General features: G+C 39.1%; 1 protein-coding gene and 1 pseudogene across 1 annotated transcript in view; one reads left to right on the top strand and one right to left on the bottom strand.

Annotated features, from left to right (window-relative positions):
* LOC126334885 (juvenile hormone esterase-like) overlaps positions 1-19,652 on the top strand; it is an 84,501-nt gene that overhangs the window by 62,657 nt on the left and 2,192 nt on the right. Inside the window, exons 6-7 of the mRNA XM_049997583.1 lie at positions 1,070-1,244; positions 15,876-16,054. Coding sequence (XP_049853540.1) covers positions 1,070-1,244; positions 15,876-16,054 — 354 coding nt within the window. The remainder of the gene's footprint in view (positions 1-1,069; positions 1,245-15,875; positions 16,055-19,652) is intronic.
* On the bottom strand, positions 15,172-15,289 carry LOC126337189 (5S ribosomal RNA; annotated as a pseudogene).

The following is a 19,652-nucleotide window of genomic DNA, read 5'->3' as shown; positions in this document are numbered from 1 at the left end:
GCTAGTATTTGCATGGCAAATGCAAAACGGCCTAGTTTATTTAATAGGAAGTGTATTCCAGCTTAATTTCTTGTCCACACTTAGTCCCAGGAATTTTACCATGTCAACTTTTTTCATACATTGATTGTTATGTTGAATTTTAAGTTCTACACATTTGGAATGTTTGGCTTTGATATGTACCATACGGGTTTTTGCAATGTTCAGTTTCAACCCATTTAACTGGAGCCAGTTTTCTAAGGTATCCAGTGTGCTTAGGAACAGGATTAGCCCCAAAATGGATCTTTGAGGCACACCTCGTGGTACTGTACTCCATTTAGAATCATAATTCACTACATCTGAGGTGATAGTTACCATTTGTTTTCTGTTGTGTAAATATGATGTAAGCCAATTTATAGCATTGTCCTTAACCCCATATTTGTACAATTTGTAGATAATATCATGGAGTCAAATGCTTTTGTGAGATTGCAGAATATACCTGCAACTTTACTCCTCTGATGTGCTTCACGTAACAAACATGAACAAGCGCTCATAGCTCTTAAGGTATGCATCTTAGATCTCATGTTTACTGGACATTTATTTCTTGTTTTGGTTCAAAGTATTTCCTCCCAAAATATGGGAAGCAAAAAGCCTACAGTAAAATAGGTCCACTGTCATAGGTATTAAAACAGTTTTCACTTACAACATTCAACTTGGTCATTTCCAGACAAGGGTCACTTACTTTATATTGATACATTTAACCTTCTTCATCATTCCTGAAAGTTTGTAACATCATCACAGAATCACAATGTGTATGTAACAGCAAATTATATTTTAAATTTCAAATATCTCTGAAACTGTTCTTACAATAAAGTCACAATTTAATTGTGTCCCAAGGTAGGTGAATATATTTTGGGAGACTGAAGTACAGTCTCAAGCTTTTGGAATAAAGGATTATTTTTGGAGACTGAAAAAGCTAATAAAAAGATGGAAAAAAGTGAGACAGAAAAAGGTGATGGTATTAATTTGTACTGTGATCTTATATGTATACTTTGTCACAACATCAATTTTGCAGTGAATATTTCTACTTCAGGAATTCGTGTATGATCCAATACTGATATACAAAGCAACTATTGAAAAAGATTGTGAAAATGGAGCAGAGAGATTCCTAACTGAAGACCCAACAAAACAATTCCTTTCAGGAAATTTTACTCATGTGCCACTGATGACTGGAAGCACTAAAGATGATTTTTCATGGAAAGCTTTGCGTAAGTAATTAACACCTACAGTGCTCAATACTAGAATTATCTAACTGTTTTTGTGGAAAAAATAGATGAAGAAATTGGTAATTGCCTTCTTTAAAAAAGTATTCTGTCATGCACCAGAAGTAATAAACAGCTACTATGTAAAGTATAAATCATGATGGTGTGATAGGAATCTGAACAAATATCTTGTCCCAAGAACTGTACTTTGTATGTTGTCTGGTATAAATGTGTCTGCCAGGATACAGACAGTATTAAGTCATTTGTCAAGTGTTACTTGGTGACACACAGGGAACCCCTTGAGTGTGAGGTAGCAAGTTCAGTATTTAGTAAAGTTCATGTGAAAGTGTTGGGTTAACAATTATTACAGGAAAAATATTAGCTGCTAATGACTCATCACATGGGGGAAGATGACAGAAAACAAGTGTCTGAGAGGTATATTGATCAACCTTCTATAGAACATATGTATAACACTTCACAAAATGGACATCATCAACGTTCAAGAAATGTTAATCACTGGATGAGGAATTGCATGCAACACTGATCACAAAGGTTTGCACCATTGAGATCGAAGGCGAACTCCTTGGGAGATACAACCCGCGCAGGACATACAGCTAGATATCTACTCTTAAAGAATGCATACAGAATCATATTGGTACAAGGGAGTGATGAGAACTGGTGGTATGTGATGGGATGCAACCAAATGCGAAACAGTCTGTTGTGGACCTTATTGTGAAACTGGCTATCCTGTTAGGCATAGCTGGAGATAGTGCGATAATATGTTTTATAGGTACGGAAAAAACAAACATACAAAGGCTGAATTTGTCTAGTGGTTCCAGGTGGTCTTTAACTGCAGACCAGGAATCAAACAAAGGCAAGTTATTTTGACCAGCTATTGGCCAAAAGTAGTGCTCATACCATAGTTGTAGTTTTCTTACACCCATTTTCCCACTCTTGCTTTCTGTAACATAAATATACCCCACTGCCCTTGCAAAATCATGAGAAAGATCTGTAGGGAGTAGAGCAACTCCAATGTCTCAAAGCACAATGAATAACTCACCAGTCAATTTACCACCTAGATTAACAGTTGGCATAATAGTGCATTTGACTCTTTTTCTGGACATTGTATTAAATGATTTATTGGGTCATTTTATGCTTCTAACATGATTTTTTTCCTCTTGAATTTCAGAATTTTTTTTATAAAAACAGAAATTAAATTCAAATAATTTGAACACACAATAAAACACTCCATTACAGTCATGTGATGCCTACGATGTCATTGGTTAGTTCACTGCTCCTGCTGTCATAATGCTAATTCACAGTGGTGTCTTGTGTTGGAATTTACGTTTTGGAAAATGCGTTACAAATGGTGTGTGGTTTCATACTGTACAAATACATCTACAAAAACTACTGAAAAGTTGTTTTTGAGTGTTCTAGAGCATAAGATGATGTGTAAAATGCACTTGCACTGTACCAGTGAATTGCCACCACGTCGACACACAAGTTCACTAACTTAATTAAAAATGTGTTTTACTGTGAAGTTAACATTAACATATCTCTGAGATATGCTCTCCCATTGTTACAACAAAGGATAGCATCATTCAATGAAATTAAATCCCAATAAAAAATGTTACTTTACCCTCATTTGGTAGAGTGGTAAACCATCAAATTTTAGAAGACAATGTCCATTGATAGCTGGTTTGAATCTAGTCCAAAAGAACAGTTCAACTAATTTGTAAAACGACTTCATAGTCCTCTAGTATGAAAACCAAATCACGAATACGAAACTCCACCACATTGATCAGAAACAGAATATTACTATGTTTTCCTTGCTCTTTACATGTACTTACATTTGCAATTGCTGGTCACACACATCACGTTCTAATAGGCATTTTCTTGTTAATGTGATCACACACTTTTTACTTTATTAGAAACAATGTTTTTATCTTCATACTGTCTAGCTATGATCCTTATTGTTTAAATTTTTGCAGTTTTGTCATCTTACATAAAGATGAAGTAAGTCTGCTTCAGATACTAACTATAGTTTACACTAACAAACAACACACTTCTTACATTTCTCACACCTGCATGCTGCACACGCTTTATATATATCCATATAACTTCAATGTCCTACACCTTGTTGTACTGTGGATGTATAGTGATGTCTTACCAGTAATGCTTTCCAAAAAAGTGAATTGTTTGTTTGCAAAGTAAGTGTATTTATCCTCTGTGAAGTTATATACAATACATCCCACAATCAAAAGAACTGCTACAATCAGTTCTTGCTAATGCTATTTTTGTATTTCGTGTAAACCTTTTTAAAATTGGATTCCTTCCAGAATTCGAACATATGAGCTCTATCATTCCATTCAAAGGCGTCATCTGTTGCGCCAAAGAATGCCTGACAGATGCAGTATTTCTGCTGGATGGCTTCTACGTAGGAAATCAGCACTTAGTTCTGCCAAGAATAATTTTGTTGTGCTCTGGATCATAGCTCACGGTCGATAGTCGACAATCTAGTTATTACATGGACTCATTTGTGAAAGTTCTACAGTTCCTTAGTTTTGAGCGAGTTTAATGATGTTGCAGGGAGCAGGGAAAAGAATGTCCATCATTGCACATATTGCCAGCTATAAATCGATGGAGCTCAAACACATCAACTTTCACAAGGCTTCCACTACCAGTGTTCACAAAATTCCTTTCTGTTGTTATTTAAAAGTTGTAATTGCATTTTCCATTACTATGTAACTAAACTGTTTGGAGTAAAGTACATAAAAACCTCGTAACTTTGGCTAATGCTCCTATAACACAAGTATAGCTTCATCTTACTCCTAGCCTGTGACATCACTAGAGCATCAGCCACTAACAGAGCGTTTTTGATCACGTAACCGGATCTTGATATTTAATGATTTTTAAGCCTTAATTACATAAAAGTAACATATATTTTGTGACAATATTGTTGGTAAATGCTATTTAAATATTATAATCAATCACAATAACAACAAATCAAACCACATTTTTAACATAGGATAGTAGTTGTATACAAATTACGAAAGCATTAAGGCATTGGTGTTGGTTGTGATTGGTCAAAGTTGAAAACAAAATTCCTTCCTGAATGATGAGTTGAGTTTGTTTTCCTCATCTAAAAATTTTCAGGCCAATTCTGCAGTTTGATGTTATTATCAAGTTCACATTTTGTTTGAAATTTTGTTAATTCTTCCAATTCTGTAGCATTGTTTCGGAGTTGTGCAACCATCCACTGCTTCCCATGAAATCACTGTTATCCAAGCTGAAAACAATTTGATGTGCATAATGTAGTAGGTCACCGTCATACACATCCTGTAAATTGTATCAAGCATCCTTGAAACTCACAAACAAGTTTTTGTACCAAGTGTGTCTTGTTCTCCCATGAATATCTGTAGTTTTTTTTATGCACCATACGATCATATTGCTGCAGATTTATTTGAAATCTGTTCTTCTTCTTTTCTGTTGTGGATGATCTTCCATGTACATAATTATGTTTAGTATCTGCTCCAAGGACAATGATTATCCTTTACTACTTATCACTCGAGAGACGGATTTTGTAGCTCTATCGGACAAGGATGATGAACTACAAGGCCTGACACCTGTTTCAGTATCACTTTCACTTGCTAAGCACGTATCAGCATCTTTGTACTCATCATGTACATTGTCCACACAATCAAGCATACGTGACACCACACATTCCACTGACTCATCTAGCAGAAACATTAATATTTTACCTGCCACTTTTCTCTCATTTTGTGGATTCCTTTCAGATGAAATGTCAACATCAGCAACTGTTGTTATAGATAAAATGCGTTTGCTTTATTTATCATAGTCATGGCTCTGATTTGTATCCACACCACTAGCTCTGTTGCGAGTTACTCGTTGACTAAGCAGTTCAACTATGCTCCATAGCCTCGTGCTGTGCTCACTATTGGACATCTCCAACCCCGCCACCTGTTGTCATTACGAGCCAATGTTGTGGCTGCATGGTACACAATATGTGGGGTGTCGAATACCGTAAACATATTGGCCTTTTGCAACTTCGCGCTTAAGGGGTTCCTTGTCATTGTGACCCAGATTCCAAGTTGTACATATGAAGATCCATAGTTCAAATACTAATAACAACTGGACCACTTACTGCACTGGAATTTGTGTATGTGAAGAGTCACAAGCGGCATCAGAGTCCAGATTGTATATAAAAGTGCTGGGTCACTTTATAAGCACTATAAATTGCTTCAGGCATAAAGATATGTGATTTGTTGGTAGCGAACAGCCCCAACCTCAGCAGCGCTGTTCACAGAGAGATTGGAATCAAAATTCAGTTCTAGGATCACTAGGCACCAAAATAAAGAAGACTACCACAACAGATAGGAATGTCATGCTCTTCACTAGAAATGATAAGGGTGTCACCTCATTTGTTAAATAGGATTAGGATTATTGCAGTTATGGAATCAGAGTACATATAGAAGTTGTAAATCGTCTGGGACCGAACCCAGAGAAGGTGCTCAAACACACCACTGTGAATGAAGTTAAAAAGAGATATAGAGGGGTTATAAAAAATATGTTAGTATTCAAATAATGTATCAAAACTGGATGCAGGGTAAATAACTTGTGAACTGTATCCTCCTTGTAACCCACCAAAAATGATAGTACAGTGTCTGACAGAAGTAACTACTTTGTAATGACACCAATCTATCATCAGCCCTTCTAATGATTGAATATCTATTTCATAAGTTTTTGAGGGGACTGTTTATGATAGAATCCCACAAAGTGGTTTGCTGAATCTATAATTTGTGTTTTCATAATGGATTCTGTGCAGTTGAAGATAAGACTGTTCTCAATAACGAAATTCTTTATTAATTAATTGTAAGGAGAATTTTTTACAAACTTGCAAAGATTTTTTGACAATAAGAACACATTTTATTAATTAGTTGCTGTTAGTGCCACCAAAGTTGGTTTCCAACTCCTAGAGAATGAGGCAGGAACTGAAATGGAGGGTAGCAAAATGTGAGCTGAAATGCTTAACTCCATTTTCAAATGTTCCTTTACAAAGGAAAACCCAGGAGAAGTTCCACAATTTGATCCTCGTACCACTGAAAAGGGGAGTGAAAAAAGTATCGGTGTCAGTGGTGTTGAGAAACAGATGAAATCGTGAAAACTGAACAAAGCTCCAAGGTGCAATGGAATCACTATCTTTTTCTATACTGGATTTGTGGCTGAGTTAGCCCCTCTTCTAACTATAATCTGTAGTAGATCCCACAAACAAAAACCCACTCCCATTTTTTGGAAAAAAGTGTGTGTGTGTGTGTGTGTGTGTGTGTGTGTGTGTGTGTGTGTGTGTGTGTGTGTGTGGCTGTTTGGTGCATAGGGTGCTCAACACTGAGGTTATCGGCGCCCTTACACACATTAAAAGAGATGAATGTGCACAAAATTACTAAAATGTGATCATATTCACTAAGACAAAGGGAAAGAATAAAAGATGCTTTACAGGAGACTAAAACACAAGTAAAATGACTAAGGAGCTAAAAGGAAGGCACAGGAAAATTTCACTGGCTCACCACTCACATAAAATGTGGGTGAGCCAGTCACCCTGTTAACACATTAAAACCAGCTCCCTATAATCTTGGAAAAAATGTTGGACAGTTCAAAAAACTTTAAAACTGCAATCATATTCATTTGAATGTTATCTGAAATAGAGGGCAGATCCGTCAGCAAATCAGCCAGAAAATAAAACACAGTCCAATAAAATATTGCGCACAGTGATCTGTACACCACAAGTGTCATATAGTGGAGGATTCTCGTGTTGGAGCAAAAAGGCTTGTGTTAGAGGGCGGTGGTCTATGTGAAGACGAGTGAGCAGAACTTCGTCCCGTCTATGAGGCTGGAAGGAAGTACACCATGGCAGCGTTGTGGGCTTTACTACATGAAGTTTGTTGTCTGTCACATCCAACCACTCATCCTCCCATTGAAGCAAGACTATGGAGTCAACAGTGAGGTTATACCATGCACACAGATGACGCACTGAAATACCTGAGGATCACCACGTGCCTCCTTGGCTGCTAGATCCGCCCTTTCATTCCCCACAATTTCCATGTGTCCTGGTAGCCAGCAGAAAAACACCTCCTTCCCTCCTAGTTGGAGGAAGAGGGCTTTACGGAAGTTCAGAAGTCTAAAGAACTTATCCAGAATACATTTAAGACTCACAGCTGTTAATATGCAGCAATTGTAGCGGCGGAAAAGTCCTTTCTATTATCTGAAGTCTTTAGCTGTAATACTTTCTGTGTTGCTGGCTGCAGATGTACTCAGCACATTTATGAAATTTATATATCTCTCTCTTATGCCCACTTCTACATCTCTGTATGTTAACAAATCGAGTGTATCTACAGACACGTGCCATTTTCTTACCTGTCAGAAAGTAATATCCGTGTCACTGCTCCAATTATGTGGCTTGACAATGCAGTGCTGTTGCCATGTGAAACAGTAAGCAAAGCAGAGAGAGAGGGGGGGGGGGGGGGGAGCTTTACTGACACCGTTAGGTACGGCCCGATCACACCAGATATTCTCCAACCTTGTTTGGCGACACCGGGAAAACTGCCTGCATTATACCCCGCAGACTGCAAAAATGCCGCCTATTGCACTCTTAACGGAAACACTATTTCGGCCACACACTGCCATGTAAACGCTCTTTTGAACACCGCATGCTGATACAATGCATCATGATAGTCACACGTCCACATCTTCGTAGTCGCGCTACAGAAAACAGCAAGTGTTACAACAAACAGGTTAAAACCAGGATAAAACAGCAAGTATCAGATAAACATCAATTACACTACAAAACTATTGTATGTCCTATTAATATGCGCACAAGGGGAACATTGATTTATTGAATATGTATACATATAATTTTTAGTCAGAATTAGAAATGATATGTACACGTACACAGATAATTAATATATCTCGTCACAGCACACGTGAAAGAAGGTGGGTGAAACTGGATGAACAGGACAGGGTGCAGCCCATATGCTAATTCGGGAACTACACATTGAGGATGAACAGTAGGGGAGGTATGGCTTCTTTTAGATTCCATTCGTAAAAAGAGACACGAAAGTAATACGAGCAGGCAGTGATTGTTACAACAGAACAACCAACAGAGTCCCCTTGTTTTGATCCATCTGTAAAAACAGTTACATAGTGGTACTGAGATAAAATGTCAGAATGTTATTGAAGAATACTCTGATACAATATTGTTTGGATAGGAAAGCCTGCTGAATAGTTGCCTCTAGGAGGGTCAGGTTGTTGACAATGGACAAAAATCTCCGGAATCCACACTGAGAGCGGCAAATGAGCTGCCTCATCTATAACGATCAGACCAGATGATGGTCACTCCAGGGTCTTTCCTACACAACTCTGTAAGGAGATACTGTACTACTTGGAGATGTGCAGTCCTTTCCTGGTTTGAGGAGTTGTATCAGAATTGTCTCCCTCCACAAGCTGGGAAAGCTGCCTGTCTGACATATAAGATTAAAGCATTTGAGGAGGATTTCCTTTGCTGCCACTGCAAGTGTCGAAGCATACAGTACCGGATTTGGTCGTGACCAGGTGCAGTGTCGTGACTCTCAGACAATGCTGATTCCAGCACCCACAAGGAGAAAGGAGAGTTGTGGGCCTCCGAACTGTTGGATCTGAAGTCCAACATGCTCCTTTCTACAGTGGCAAGGTAGCAATGAAATGCTGGATCCTGGCTTGCATCAGCTGTAGTTTCTGCAAAATGATGAGCAATGTCTCTGGGAATTGTTTGGAGACACCCCTGTTTCAGCACTGCTGCTATTGGTAAACGACTGTGTTTACAGGAAATCCTCCAGATGGCTTCTCATACTTTTGTAGAACAAGTGGAACAGTTGATGGAGTCCAAGAATGCTTGCCATGAACTTTTCTTGCTTTCCTTAATGATGTGTTGAGCCTTGGCTCTCACGACTCGGAAGGCTGTGAGGTTGTCTGCTGACGGGTGGCATTTAAACCGTCAAAAAGCAGCATGCGTGACCCAGATTGCTTAATGGCACTCATCTGTCCTCCAAGGTACAGGTTGCCTTGTGAGATGACCTGAAGACTGTGGTATGGAGAAGTCAGTGGCATGATGGATCATGTGCGTAATGTAGTCCTCCCATTTCTGGATGGTGTGATAGTGTTTAAACACGACCAAATGGTTGAACAGTACCCAGGTAATCCTGCTGATCACCCATTTCAGTTGCTTCTGTTCAACCAATCCCCTATCCAGTAGGGGCTCACAGTGGGAGGCAGTCGGTGGAATTAATGTCAGCAGTTGCTTCCCACTGTGCTGTGGCAATAGTTGAGGATGACCCAGTAGCAGCTGAGAAATGCATGGGACTACCGACATTGAGGATGCACAGCTCCTGAGACAACATAAGGTTCTCCAAGACTCTACCCCTGGGGCAAGTATAGTTTGAGCCCCATAATACATTACAGGCACTAAAATCACTCAGTAGAAGAAACGGGTGGGGGAGTTGTTCAATAAGGACTGCGAGAGCCTCAGAGTCTATTGCACCCTGTGGAGTTAAGTACTGGCTCACATGGAGTGCAGTGGCTACTTGTAGGTCAGTTACTAAGGGAAGTGTGGAGGAGGGGTGTGTGTTGTTGACAAACAAAGCAAACACATCCCTTGGCTCATTCTCCAGTCAGGTCATCATTACAGTGGAGATTATAACCATGTAGCACAGGGGCATCAGTAGTTTTCAAAGGTGTTTCCTGTAAACACAAATATAGGGTTGTGACTGTGCCACAAGTTTCAGTCCCTCCACATAAGTCCTGAACCCATTCAGGTTCCACTGTAGTACAGGAGCCATCTATCATGGACGTTGTATTTCCCCTGCCTTTCCGCTGGAGTGGGGAGCCCACAATGGCCGGAGCTTCAGCCTTGGGGCAAGATGGTTGCCCTGGGCAGACTTTGCAATCCATTGGCTCTGAAGCAGAAGCAGCAGAGTCATCAAGTTGAATGACATCGACAGCATCTGACAATTTACTGCCTGTTTTTGGCTACGGTGGAATCTACCCATTTGCTTTTTTGGCTATGGTGGAATCTACCCATTTGCTTTTTTGGCTATGGTGGAATCTACCCATTTGCTTTTTTGGACTGGGAGGAGCTATTGCAGCAGCTGTATAGGCAGTGCTGGATTTTTTACCAGGCTCTGCCTTTGGAGGTACTGAAGGTCCACAGTGGTGGCAACTGTCACTTTACCTGATGTTCGCGGGAGGGCTATGGGCTCTGAAACAACTGCAGCTTGACATGTGCACTGACAAATGCAAGTACTAGTGCTAGCACTAGTAACCTCTGTTTGTGCAGAAGCATTGGCTGTCAAAATATGCTTTTTAAGAGCAGAAGCAAAAGTTGTGGTGAATATGGTAGGCTGCATGGCCTTATAGATCTTTTTGGACTCATGATATGGGATGCGTTTCGACATCTTAATCTCCTATATCTTCCGTTCTTCAAAGGAGACACTGCAGTCCCTACTCCAGAAAGGGTGATCCCCAGTGCAATTTACACATCTTGGAGGGGAGCAGCAGCAAATGCCATAGTAGGTGGTCTAGCCACATTTGCAACAAATGATTTCACTCTTGCATCCTAAGGTGTTGTGCCCAAAGCATTTGGTTAGGGACGTATGGCCATATGCTCAGATGAATACCTGCCTTGACATTCTCTGGGGGTTTCATGCAATTCAAGGTAAGGATGAAGGAGTCAGATTTTATGAGATACCCATCCACCCTTTTCAATATATTTTGTGTGTGAACGATCCCCTCCTGACCCCACTCATCCTTCAATTCCTCCTTGTGGATGTCAACAAGATCTCTACAGGTTACAACACCTTAGCTATAGTTCAAGTTGTTGTGGAGCTCCATATCTATGGCATATTCCCCAAGGTACATAGGTTTCCAGAAGTTGGTGACTTGTTGAGACTTAGCAGTTTAAACCAACAGTGTTCCATTACACAATCATTTGACGAATTTCAGAGCACCTGCAATGCCCTCTAAACTTTTATGGACATAAAAAGGTGAAACCTTCTCGAAGCTGTCCTCTTTTTTTTGCTTCACAGTTAAAAACTCATTCTCAGCATGCGTCCTGTTAAACCTGAGTCAGGAGGACTGGCTACACAAGCCATCTTGTTAGACTGGGTGGTAGTACTGCCTACAGGCCAACCCTTCCTGCTGGGAAGAAGAAAAAAAAAAATCAGGGGAACCATTTCGGTCCCACAAGCAGCTACGGAAATAAGAGTCCACTCAGACAGAGCCCCATATGTCTTAGTATGCCTTATACAAATGAGGTGCGGTAGGCTTCCTAGAGGTTTCCCGCCAGTGACTGTTCCATCTCAGCAGCCATCCACCTCATCAGCAGACAGCACACCTCCAACGGATTCTTGAAACATTGATCACGTGACACCCAACTCACACTTTTCTCACATGACATGCTGAAAACTTTGGACCGAGGCAATCAGGTAAATGAAGTCCTTGTTGATTTCTGAAGAGCATTTGACTCAGTACACCATGCTTATTGTCCAAAGTACGATCATATGGGGTGTCAAGTGAAATTTGGATTGAGGACCTTTTGATAAGGAGGATGCAGCATATTATCTTGGATTGAGGGTCATTTTCAGATGTAGAAGTAACTTCAGGTGTTCCCCAGGGAAGTGTGTTGGAGCCCTTTCTGTTCAAGTTGTATATTAATGACCTTGCAGATAATGTGAATAGTACCCTCAGATTTTTTGCAGATTATGCAGTTATTTGTGAAGAAGTACTGTCTGAAAGAAGCTGCATAAATATTCAGTCACATCTTGATAAGGTTTCAAAGTGGTGCAAAGATTGGCAATTAACTTTGTGTTCAGAAATGTAAAACTGTGCACTTAACAAACAAAAAAATACGTAGTTTCCTATGACTTTAATATCAATTAGTCACAGTTGGAATTGACCAACTCATACTAATACCTGAATGTAACATTTTGTAGGGATATTGAATGGAATAATCATATAGGCTCAGTCATGGGTAAAGTAGGTGATAGACTATGGTTTACTGATAGAATACTGGGGAAGTGCAATTAGTATATGAATGAGGTTGTTTACAAATCACTTATGGGATCAGTTCTAGAATACTGCTAAAGTGTGTGGGACCCGTACCAAATAGGCGTAACAGGGGATACTGAACATATACAGACAAGAGCAGCTAAATGTACACAGGTCCTTGGGAAAGTGTCGCACAGATAATGAAGGAATTGAACTGGAAGACTCTTGAAGACAGATGTAAACTATTCCAAGAAAATCTATTAACAATGTTTCAAGAACTGGCTATAAATGATGACTCTAGGAATATACTAGTGTTCTCTATGTATCGTTCACATAGGGTTCCCGAGGATAAGATTAGAATAATTACTGCACACACAGAGACATTCAGACAATCATTCTTCCAACACTCCATAAGCAAATGGAACAGCAAGAAACCCTAATAACTGGTACAATGGAACTTACCATCTGCCATTCACTTCATGGTAGCTTGTAGAGTATAGATGTAGAATTAAAAAGTCTCCTGCACACACATCTGAAAAACAATGTTTGACCTTAAATCTCAGTTCCTTTAGATTTTACTTTCACTGACGTTCAGTTGACATTGTCATTCAATTTGCGTTGCTCAAATGTTTTTAGTTAAAACACAGCACTAGTTATGTATTTTATTCATGCTGAGCAAAACATGTTTCAAGAATTTATTCTCGTTGTCAAGTGGAGTATTTACGTATGTATTTTTTGTGATGTTACACAAACAAACAATGTGAGTGATAGTGTGTGTGTGTGTGTGTGTGTGTGTGTGTGTGTGATTTTCTACATAACTGATGAGGCACAGTACCTGATAATCTCAAAAAGACGACTACAGTGCAAGAGACGCAGAACAACACATATTCAAACACCATACAAAATACCTATTTACATATTTGCACTTGACAACACGAAAAAATTCTTGAAAAGCGTCATGCTAACATTGAAAAAATACATAACTAGTGCAGTATTTCATTATTTATGTAATGAATGACAGCTGCAGACTTTCGAAAACATCGATTATGACGTATGAAATTGAGCCAACATCCTACTTCCCAGACAGTTATCAGCTCCAGTTACATCACAGGTTTTTATTCGAAAATAAACCTTCATTAGGTAATAAAAAAGCCCGTGAAAAGTCTTTTGATGCCTGTTATGTACATATATCATACATAAAGTGCAAGGGGATATCCTATACGTAACTTTTACAGCTTAAAACGTAGTTTCCCACATATTACACCATTTTTTGAAGTCCCTTGAAAAGTGTAAAAGCAGGGTTTCACTGTGCATAGTTCACAGAATTTCTACAAAATATTAAAAATAACGTGAAAGCAAAAGATATGCAGTGGTATACAAAATACACACAACTCACCATAGCTGTTGCTCCATGGTGTGGGACTAATAACAAACAGAACTAACAGTATACACTGGAAGTACACAGCTGCACAGATGAATACAGGTTTACTTGATCCATGGGTGAGTGTTACAGAAATGTTGTAAAACCAGAACTGCAGACCCTAAAGACAGATGTGAACTATCCCGTGAAAGGGTACTTACAAAGTTTCAAGAACAAGTATTAAGTGAGGAATCAAGGAATGTACTACAGCCTCCTGTGTATCACTCATGTAGGGAGTGGGGAGACAAAATTAGATCAATTACTGTAAATTGTGAGACTTCCCACACTCCATACACGAATGGAACTACTACATGGTACAATGAGAAGTACCCTCTGCCATGCACTTCAGTTGTTTCCATAATACAATGTGACTTGTACCAAGATCACAAACAGTGTGTTCTGAATGTGTGTGACTATTTGCTTCACTATTCATAATGATAAGTACGAGTTTTTCCTTCACAAATTCATCTAATAATTCTATGTCTATAATGAATAATTTTATGGAAAGGTTAGAAATTAGATGGCATACACTCATCCAAGTGCAACTCACACACAAATGACCACTGTTTCTGGCTGCTGAGATCAGCTAGTGACTGTAGTTTTGTGTGTGTGTGTATGTATGTGCATGTGCGTGTGCGCACGCGCGTAACCTAATTCTAATGAATGCCTTTTTGGCTGAAAGCTTACTTGTTTGACAGTCTTTTTGTTGTGTCTATCACCGACTCAGCTTCTCCGCTATATGATGAGTAGCAATCTAACCTTTTCATAACATTCAGATTATTCCATCTTGGATTGTTTAGTCAATAATTTTGATATTTATGATTAAACATTTTATGATTTTACAATACCTTTCACAGTACCTTCTTTATAGATTGATTTCTAGTTGTACAGTGCTCTGTGTGAAGTAGTCTCTGACTGGCAAATGTTATTTAGTCTTCCCTACTTTAGCACAAAAATGGGCACACAATGTGGCAACTAAAATTTTTGATAACTTATCCACAGATATAAAATGTCCGACAGACAGCAAAGCAAAGGAAAATTTGAAAACAAATTGAATAAGTTTCTCCTTGACAACTACTCCTGTTCAATAGAATAATTTCTATTTTTGTTATGAGTAGAAGGTGAAGGGTAGGGATTACTAACTCACACCTGTTAATTTGTAATGGGAATGTAAAATGACTCAATCCACATAATTATGATTTATCGTGCAAATGATCCATTAAAAAAACACTCCGTCTTCAGGCCACGAGTGGCCTACCGGGACCATCTGACCGCCGTGTCATCCTTGGTGGAGGATGTGGATAGGAGGGGCATGGGGTCAGCACACCGCTCGTAAGATGGTATTCTTGACCGAAGCCGCTACTATTCAATCGAGTAGCTCCTCAATTGGCATCACGAGGCTGAGTGCACCCCGAATAGTGGCAACAGCACATGGCGCCCTGGATGGTCACCCATCCTAGTGCCAACCAAGCACGACAGCACTTAACTTCGGTGATCTCACGGGAACCGGTGTATCCACTGTGGCAAGGCCGTTGCCACAAATTATCCATGGAAAATGAAACTAATTAATTAATGTTTAGAATAACTGTGACCTATACTAGGCAAACTTAGTTTCAAAGGATTTGACAAACTTGTTTAACACACTGACTGCCACATGCAAAGTGATGAATGTTCACCAGCTGAACAGTACATGGCGTCACTCTTTTCTGTGACTGAGAGCAGCCTTGTGTCAGTTAACATGTTAAGAATGGTACTGGTTCTTCATCCACCATATGAGTGAACTATATCTTATCATTAGGTATATGATGCACACTTTTGCTAAATGTTTTATAAGAGAGTTTCACATGTACACCTTGCGTGTAATCAGTTATTAATCTCCTTCCAAGAATTTGTTATTTTTAATGTTTTCTCAATATAATAAAGAATATATTTCTGAATTTCAGTGAGTACATCCAAGACTACTTGCAGTATATAATGAAAGCGTTGAAATACTGTGCTTAAAAAAGAAATGTTAAACCAGTTGAATACTCGGATTAGCATCTTTCTAAGTTACGTTTAACTATAACTCCCCTATTACTGTCCAGGCATATTTCATTACCCTGTTCATTTAATCCACATTTCAGAGGTTCTTGCAAATGATTCTGCAGTTCAAGAAATGACTGAGCACTATGAAAAGATTTATCCAATTTCTTTTCTATATGAACGAAATACAGAAAGTTCCCACACAATTAGCAAGAATCTGAGGAGTTTCTACCTTCATGACCATCCCATAACAAATAAAACGAGAAATGAACTTGGAGAAGTAAGTAAAAAAATTGGAAATAGCACATTAGTTGCATAAGTTACAGTTATTGTACCAATTTAAGTAACTGCTAATGCTTATTGAAATTTTTCTATTTACTTGGCAGTAGCAGAAAAATAGGTGATACAGATCATAGTGGTCAGGACCAGAGGCTCTTTTAACTGGCAAAAGACGAAACACATTCTGAAATGGAAACAGAAAACCACCCAGTAGCCCAGATAATCTGAGGAACAAGAAGAGAGAAAAATAAAAAAAATGCTATTTTAACCATAACGTAATAGGATAGACTAATGTGGAGAGCTTTGTCAAACCAGTATCCTAAGCAAAGATCACAACAAGCTCGATAACAAAAAGTTTAGGAGTGGCAGAGTGAGCAGTGATCAAGTCAGAGATACATACTGAATATACTGCAAATAAAAGTGTCTACAGAAACTGAGAAAAGAGAAAGCAGTTAAATTAGAACAGGAAAACAATGAAACAAAATGCCAAAGGGAATATGAGGAAAAATTATAAGAGAAATGAGGGCACGGGAAATGGAGAAGTGAAAAGTAAAAGACAGTAACCGATGAGGGTGGTGTGATTAGATTTGGGTGGAAAGGAACCAAGAAAGTGCTTGTACTAAGTTTCCATCTAATTTATGAGATGCAGGCATTGTAAGGAATATTGCAAAACACCTGTATGTCACAGCCAGCAATAAGATGTCTACTAATTCACCTAGTAATCGGGCTGGAGTGAGCAATGGTGCGCTGGTGTTTAAGAGACACTTTTCAGTGGTGGGCCACACAAATATAAACCTTATGGCATCAAATTACTCATGAAAATGTATAGGATGTGACTAGAATGATGCAGAACTTGTAAGAGCAATTAAAGCTACTTTGGTGGTATGGGGAGAGTAGCAAATAGGAGTTCATTTTCAAAAACTAGAAACCTGCGGGCCAAGATGACGTTTGCATTCCCCACTACGGTAATGATGGAAAGGCTATCCACTGCCAAATGTAATATTACTGGTTGATCAGGGATTCAACATGCAATAAAATAAGGGACTGGTTGAAAGCTGGATAGACAACATTAAAGGATGTGCAATGGAAAGTTTGGAAAAGAATCAGGACCTTACTACTGAACATGAGGTGGTTAGATGTTTCAGAAAGTTCAGCAGTGCTTCTTCAGCCTCGGTTCAGATGTGATCATTGTATCATAAATAAGTGACTTATCTGCCCCCCCCCCCCCCCCCCCCCACCGCCACCACCACCACCACCACCTTTCCTCCCCTGCCACATGGCTAAGGTTGCTAACATATGCCTACATGCTGGCACTTGACTCAAAGATAGCGGATGAGAATCCTAATGATGGAAGAAATTTTCGGCACTAGTATTTGGCCAGCAAGAAAAGCAGAGGCATAAAAGTCTTGATCACGAGACTTTGCACAAGTGTCCTTGACTAAATACAAAATGTCTTTGCAGTCTCTCAAGGAGTGAGACCACAGGACACTGTTGATGGTGAGGCACCTGTTGAATGAGGATTATAAACTCAGTGGCCCCTTGGTGTTATTTGAGAGGAGTAGGGTATTTGCCATCACTGGGTTTCAGCCTCTCTTTTCTCTCATAGTCATCATTCAATACAAATGTGACACAAAACTACACACACAATCCATTATAGTCATTTACACCCAACAGATACAAGGAAGATACAGTTATTACACGCAATGAGAAAAGAGTGTGCACAGACAAGGAAAACCCTTTCTGATTAAGAGGCTGAAAGTATCCTTCTGGGTCTTCTAGCCAACAATGATATACAACTCTTTGATAGATGCTTCTTGGATGCAAGGAAAAGAGAAATTCTCTGGTTCACAGATTCCAACGCCTCTTGCCTTTGTTCTTTGCAAGCTTGCCATTCAAAGGTCAAATCGTGACTGACTACAACGAATAGAAAGATGATCACGTTTTCTTTCAAGTGAGCAAAGACTGAAGAAAAAAAATTCAACACATAAATAGACAATTCACATGAGAAATACGGGTGTAAAGGGTTGGCATCAAAGATGACTACTAAGGTGCAGAAGAGGTATGAACAGAGATTTGTATTAGTCCAGTAGATAACTATAATGCCTTTAATATATGAATGAAGGCACTCTGACACTATATTACTGAACTTGAGCAATCAAAATAGATTTATACTGAGTGTCTGAGTGTTTAGCTTTATGTTCCTTTTGAACAGATGAGGAGGAAAAGGGAGTGTAAGAACTGCTGCAGATTCAGACAGATTATTTGTATTTTGACAAATGTCCTGTTTCTGAAACTAATGGGAGATTTCTTTCAACATATATAAATTAAAGATAAAGCAAATGAGTACAGGGAAATATCTGATAGCTTTCAAAGTTTAGTAGCATATAGCCTCCACCATGCAGTTTCCAGTGTCTTGTCAAGGATTTACATGAATAAGCTTGCGAGATCATGACAGGAGCTTGGAATCCTTATGTACTTTTGGTAATGTGTTTGATCCACTGGTGTGGTGTCTTGATTGCAGAACCTGTAAGTGGGAGTATGTCAGAAAAGTAACACACCAATGATGATGAGATCCTTAGAGACAGAGTATGAACTCAGACTGGACATGGGTGGGGCAGGAAATTGGCCCTGGCACTGTTTGAAGAGCCATTCTGTCTTCCGCCCGCAGTAATTTGGATAAGCAATCAATGGGAAACCTAAATCTGTATGGTCAAATGGAAATCTGAATCTTACCTTTCCAGAATGAAAGCAAAGTGTCAGAGTTACTACAAATATTTCTTCAAACACAGTTATTGGTTAAGTATCCCAGTAACAGGATTGGCCCCCATTGTGTTCTGGAAAGCTATGGTAGAACCATCCAATGCTGAATCAAATGCCCCAAGTCCTAAGTTGACAGGCATCTGGGATACAAACTGTAAAAGTATACAAGATAGTTCATGGAATTCTGAAATGTGATTAGTCTTGAGAGAGATGGTGCGAGAGTTTAAGCAAGTGAAATCTATGAAAGCTGTCCATGAAATACAGATGTAATGATACAGTTTTATCAGAGATAATGGCTACTTGTTGGGTAATGTGTTACCATGTGTGCCACATATAGAAAGAGACAGGCAATAAAGCCGTATGTTGTTACAGTAAACATGAACAGTGATGCTACAAGTGTCCATTGATCTTCTTCCCACCACCTACTGGCCTCAAAACACATCCAGCTACTGACGTATGAGATTCATTTGTTAATTTATAATCAGAGAGATCAATTTCAGTTGGGTTGGTAATCATATCAACAAGCACTTAGACCTGTAGCATTGCATAAATAGGAGACTTGAAAAACAGGAAATTAGTTCCTGGAAGCTCGAGATTTTATAATGAAATGTCAAAGTTATTAGTTTATGTAACTGCTACTGCCTAATAAATTCAAACCTTTCGTATCTATAATTACATTTGAATTTGATTAAGGTGACATATGAGGTAACTTCCACACCATTTTTTTTTGAGAGATAAATGTATAGCAGCTCTTTCCAACCATTGAGCTTCTGGCACGAATGCAATGCATGTTCTGTTGCCCCACTACACGTACAGACTAAGTATCTCTAGGTGGCTGC

Source organism: Schistocerca gregaria, chromosome 2 (assembly GCF_023897955.1).
Source record: "Schistocerca gregaria isolate iqSchGreg1 chromosome 2, iqSchGreg1.2, whole genome shotgun sequence".
Lineage (NCBI taxonomy): Eukaryota > Metazoa > Arthropoda > Insecta > Orthoptera > Acrididae > Schistocerca > Schistocerca gregaria.
The sequence above is the reverse complement of the archived record's forward strand: the minus strand, read 5'-3'. Positions and strand labels throughout refer to the sequence as shown.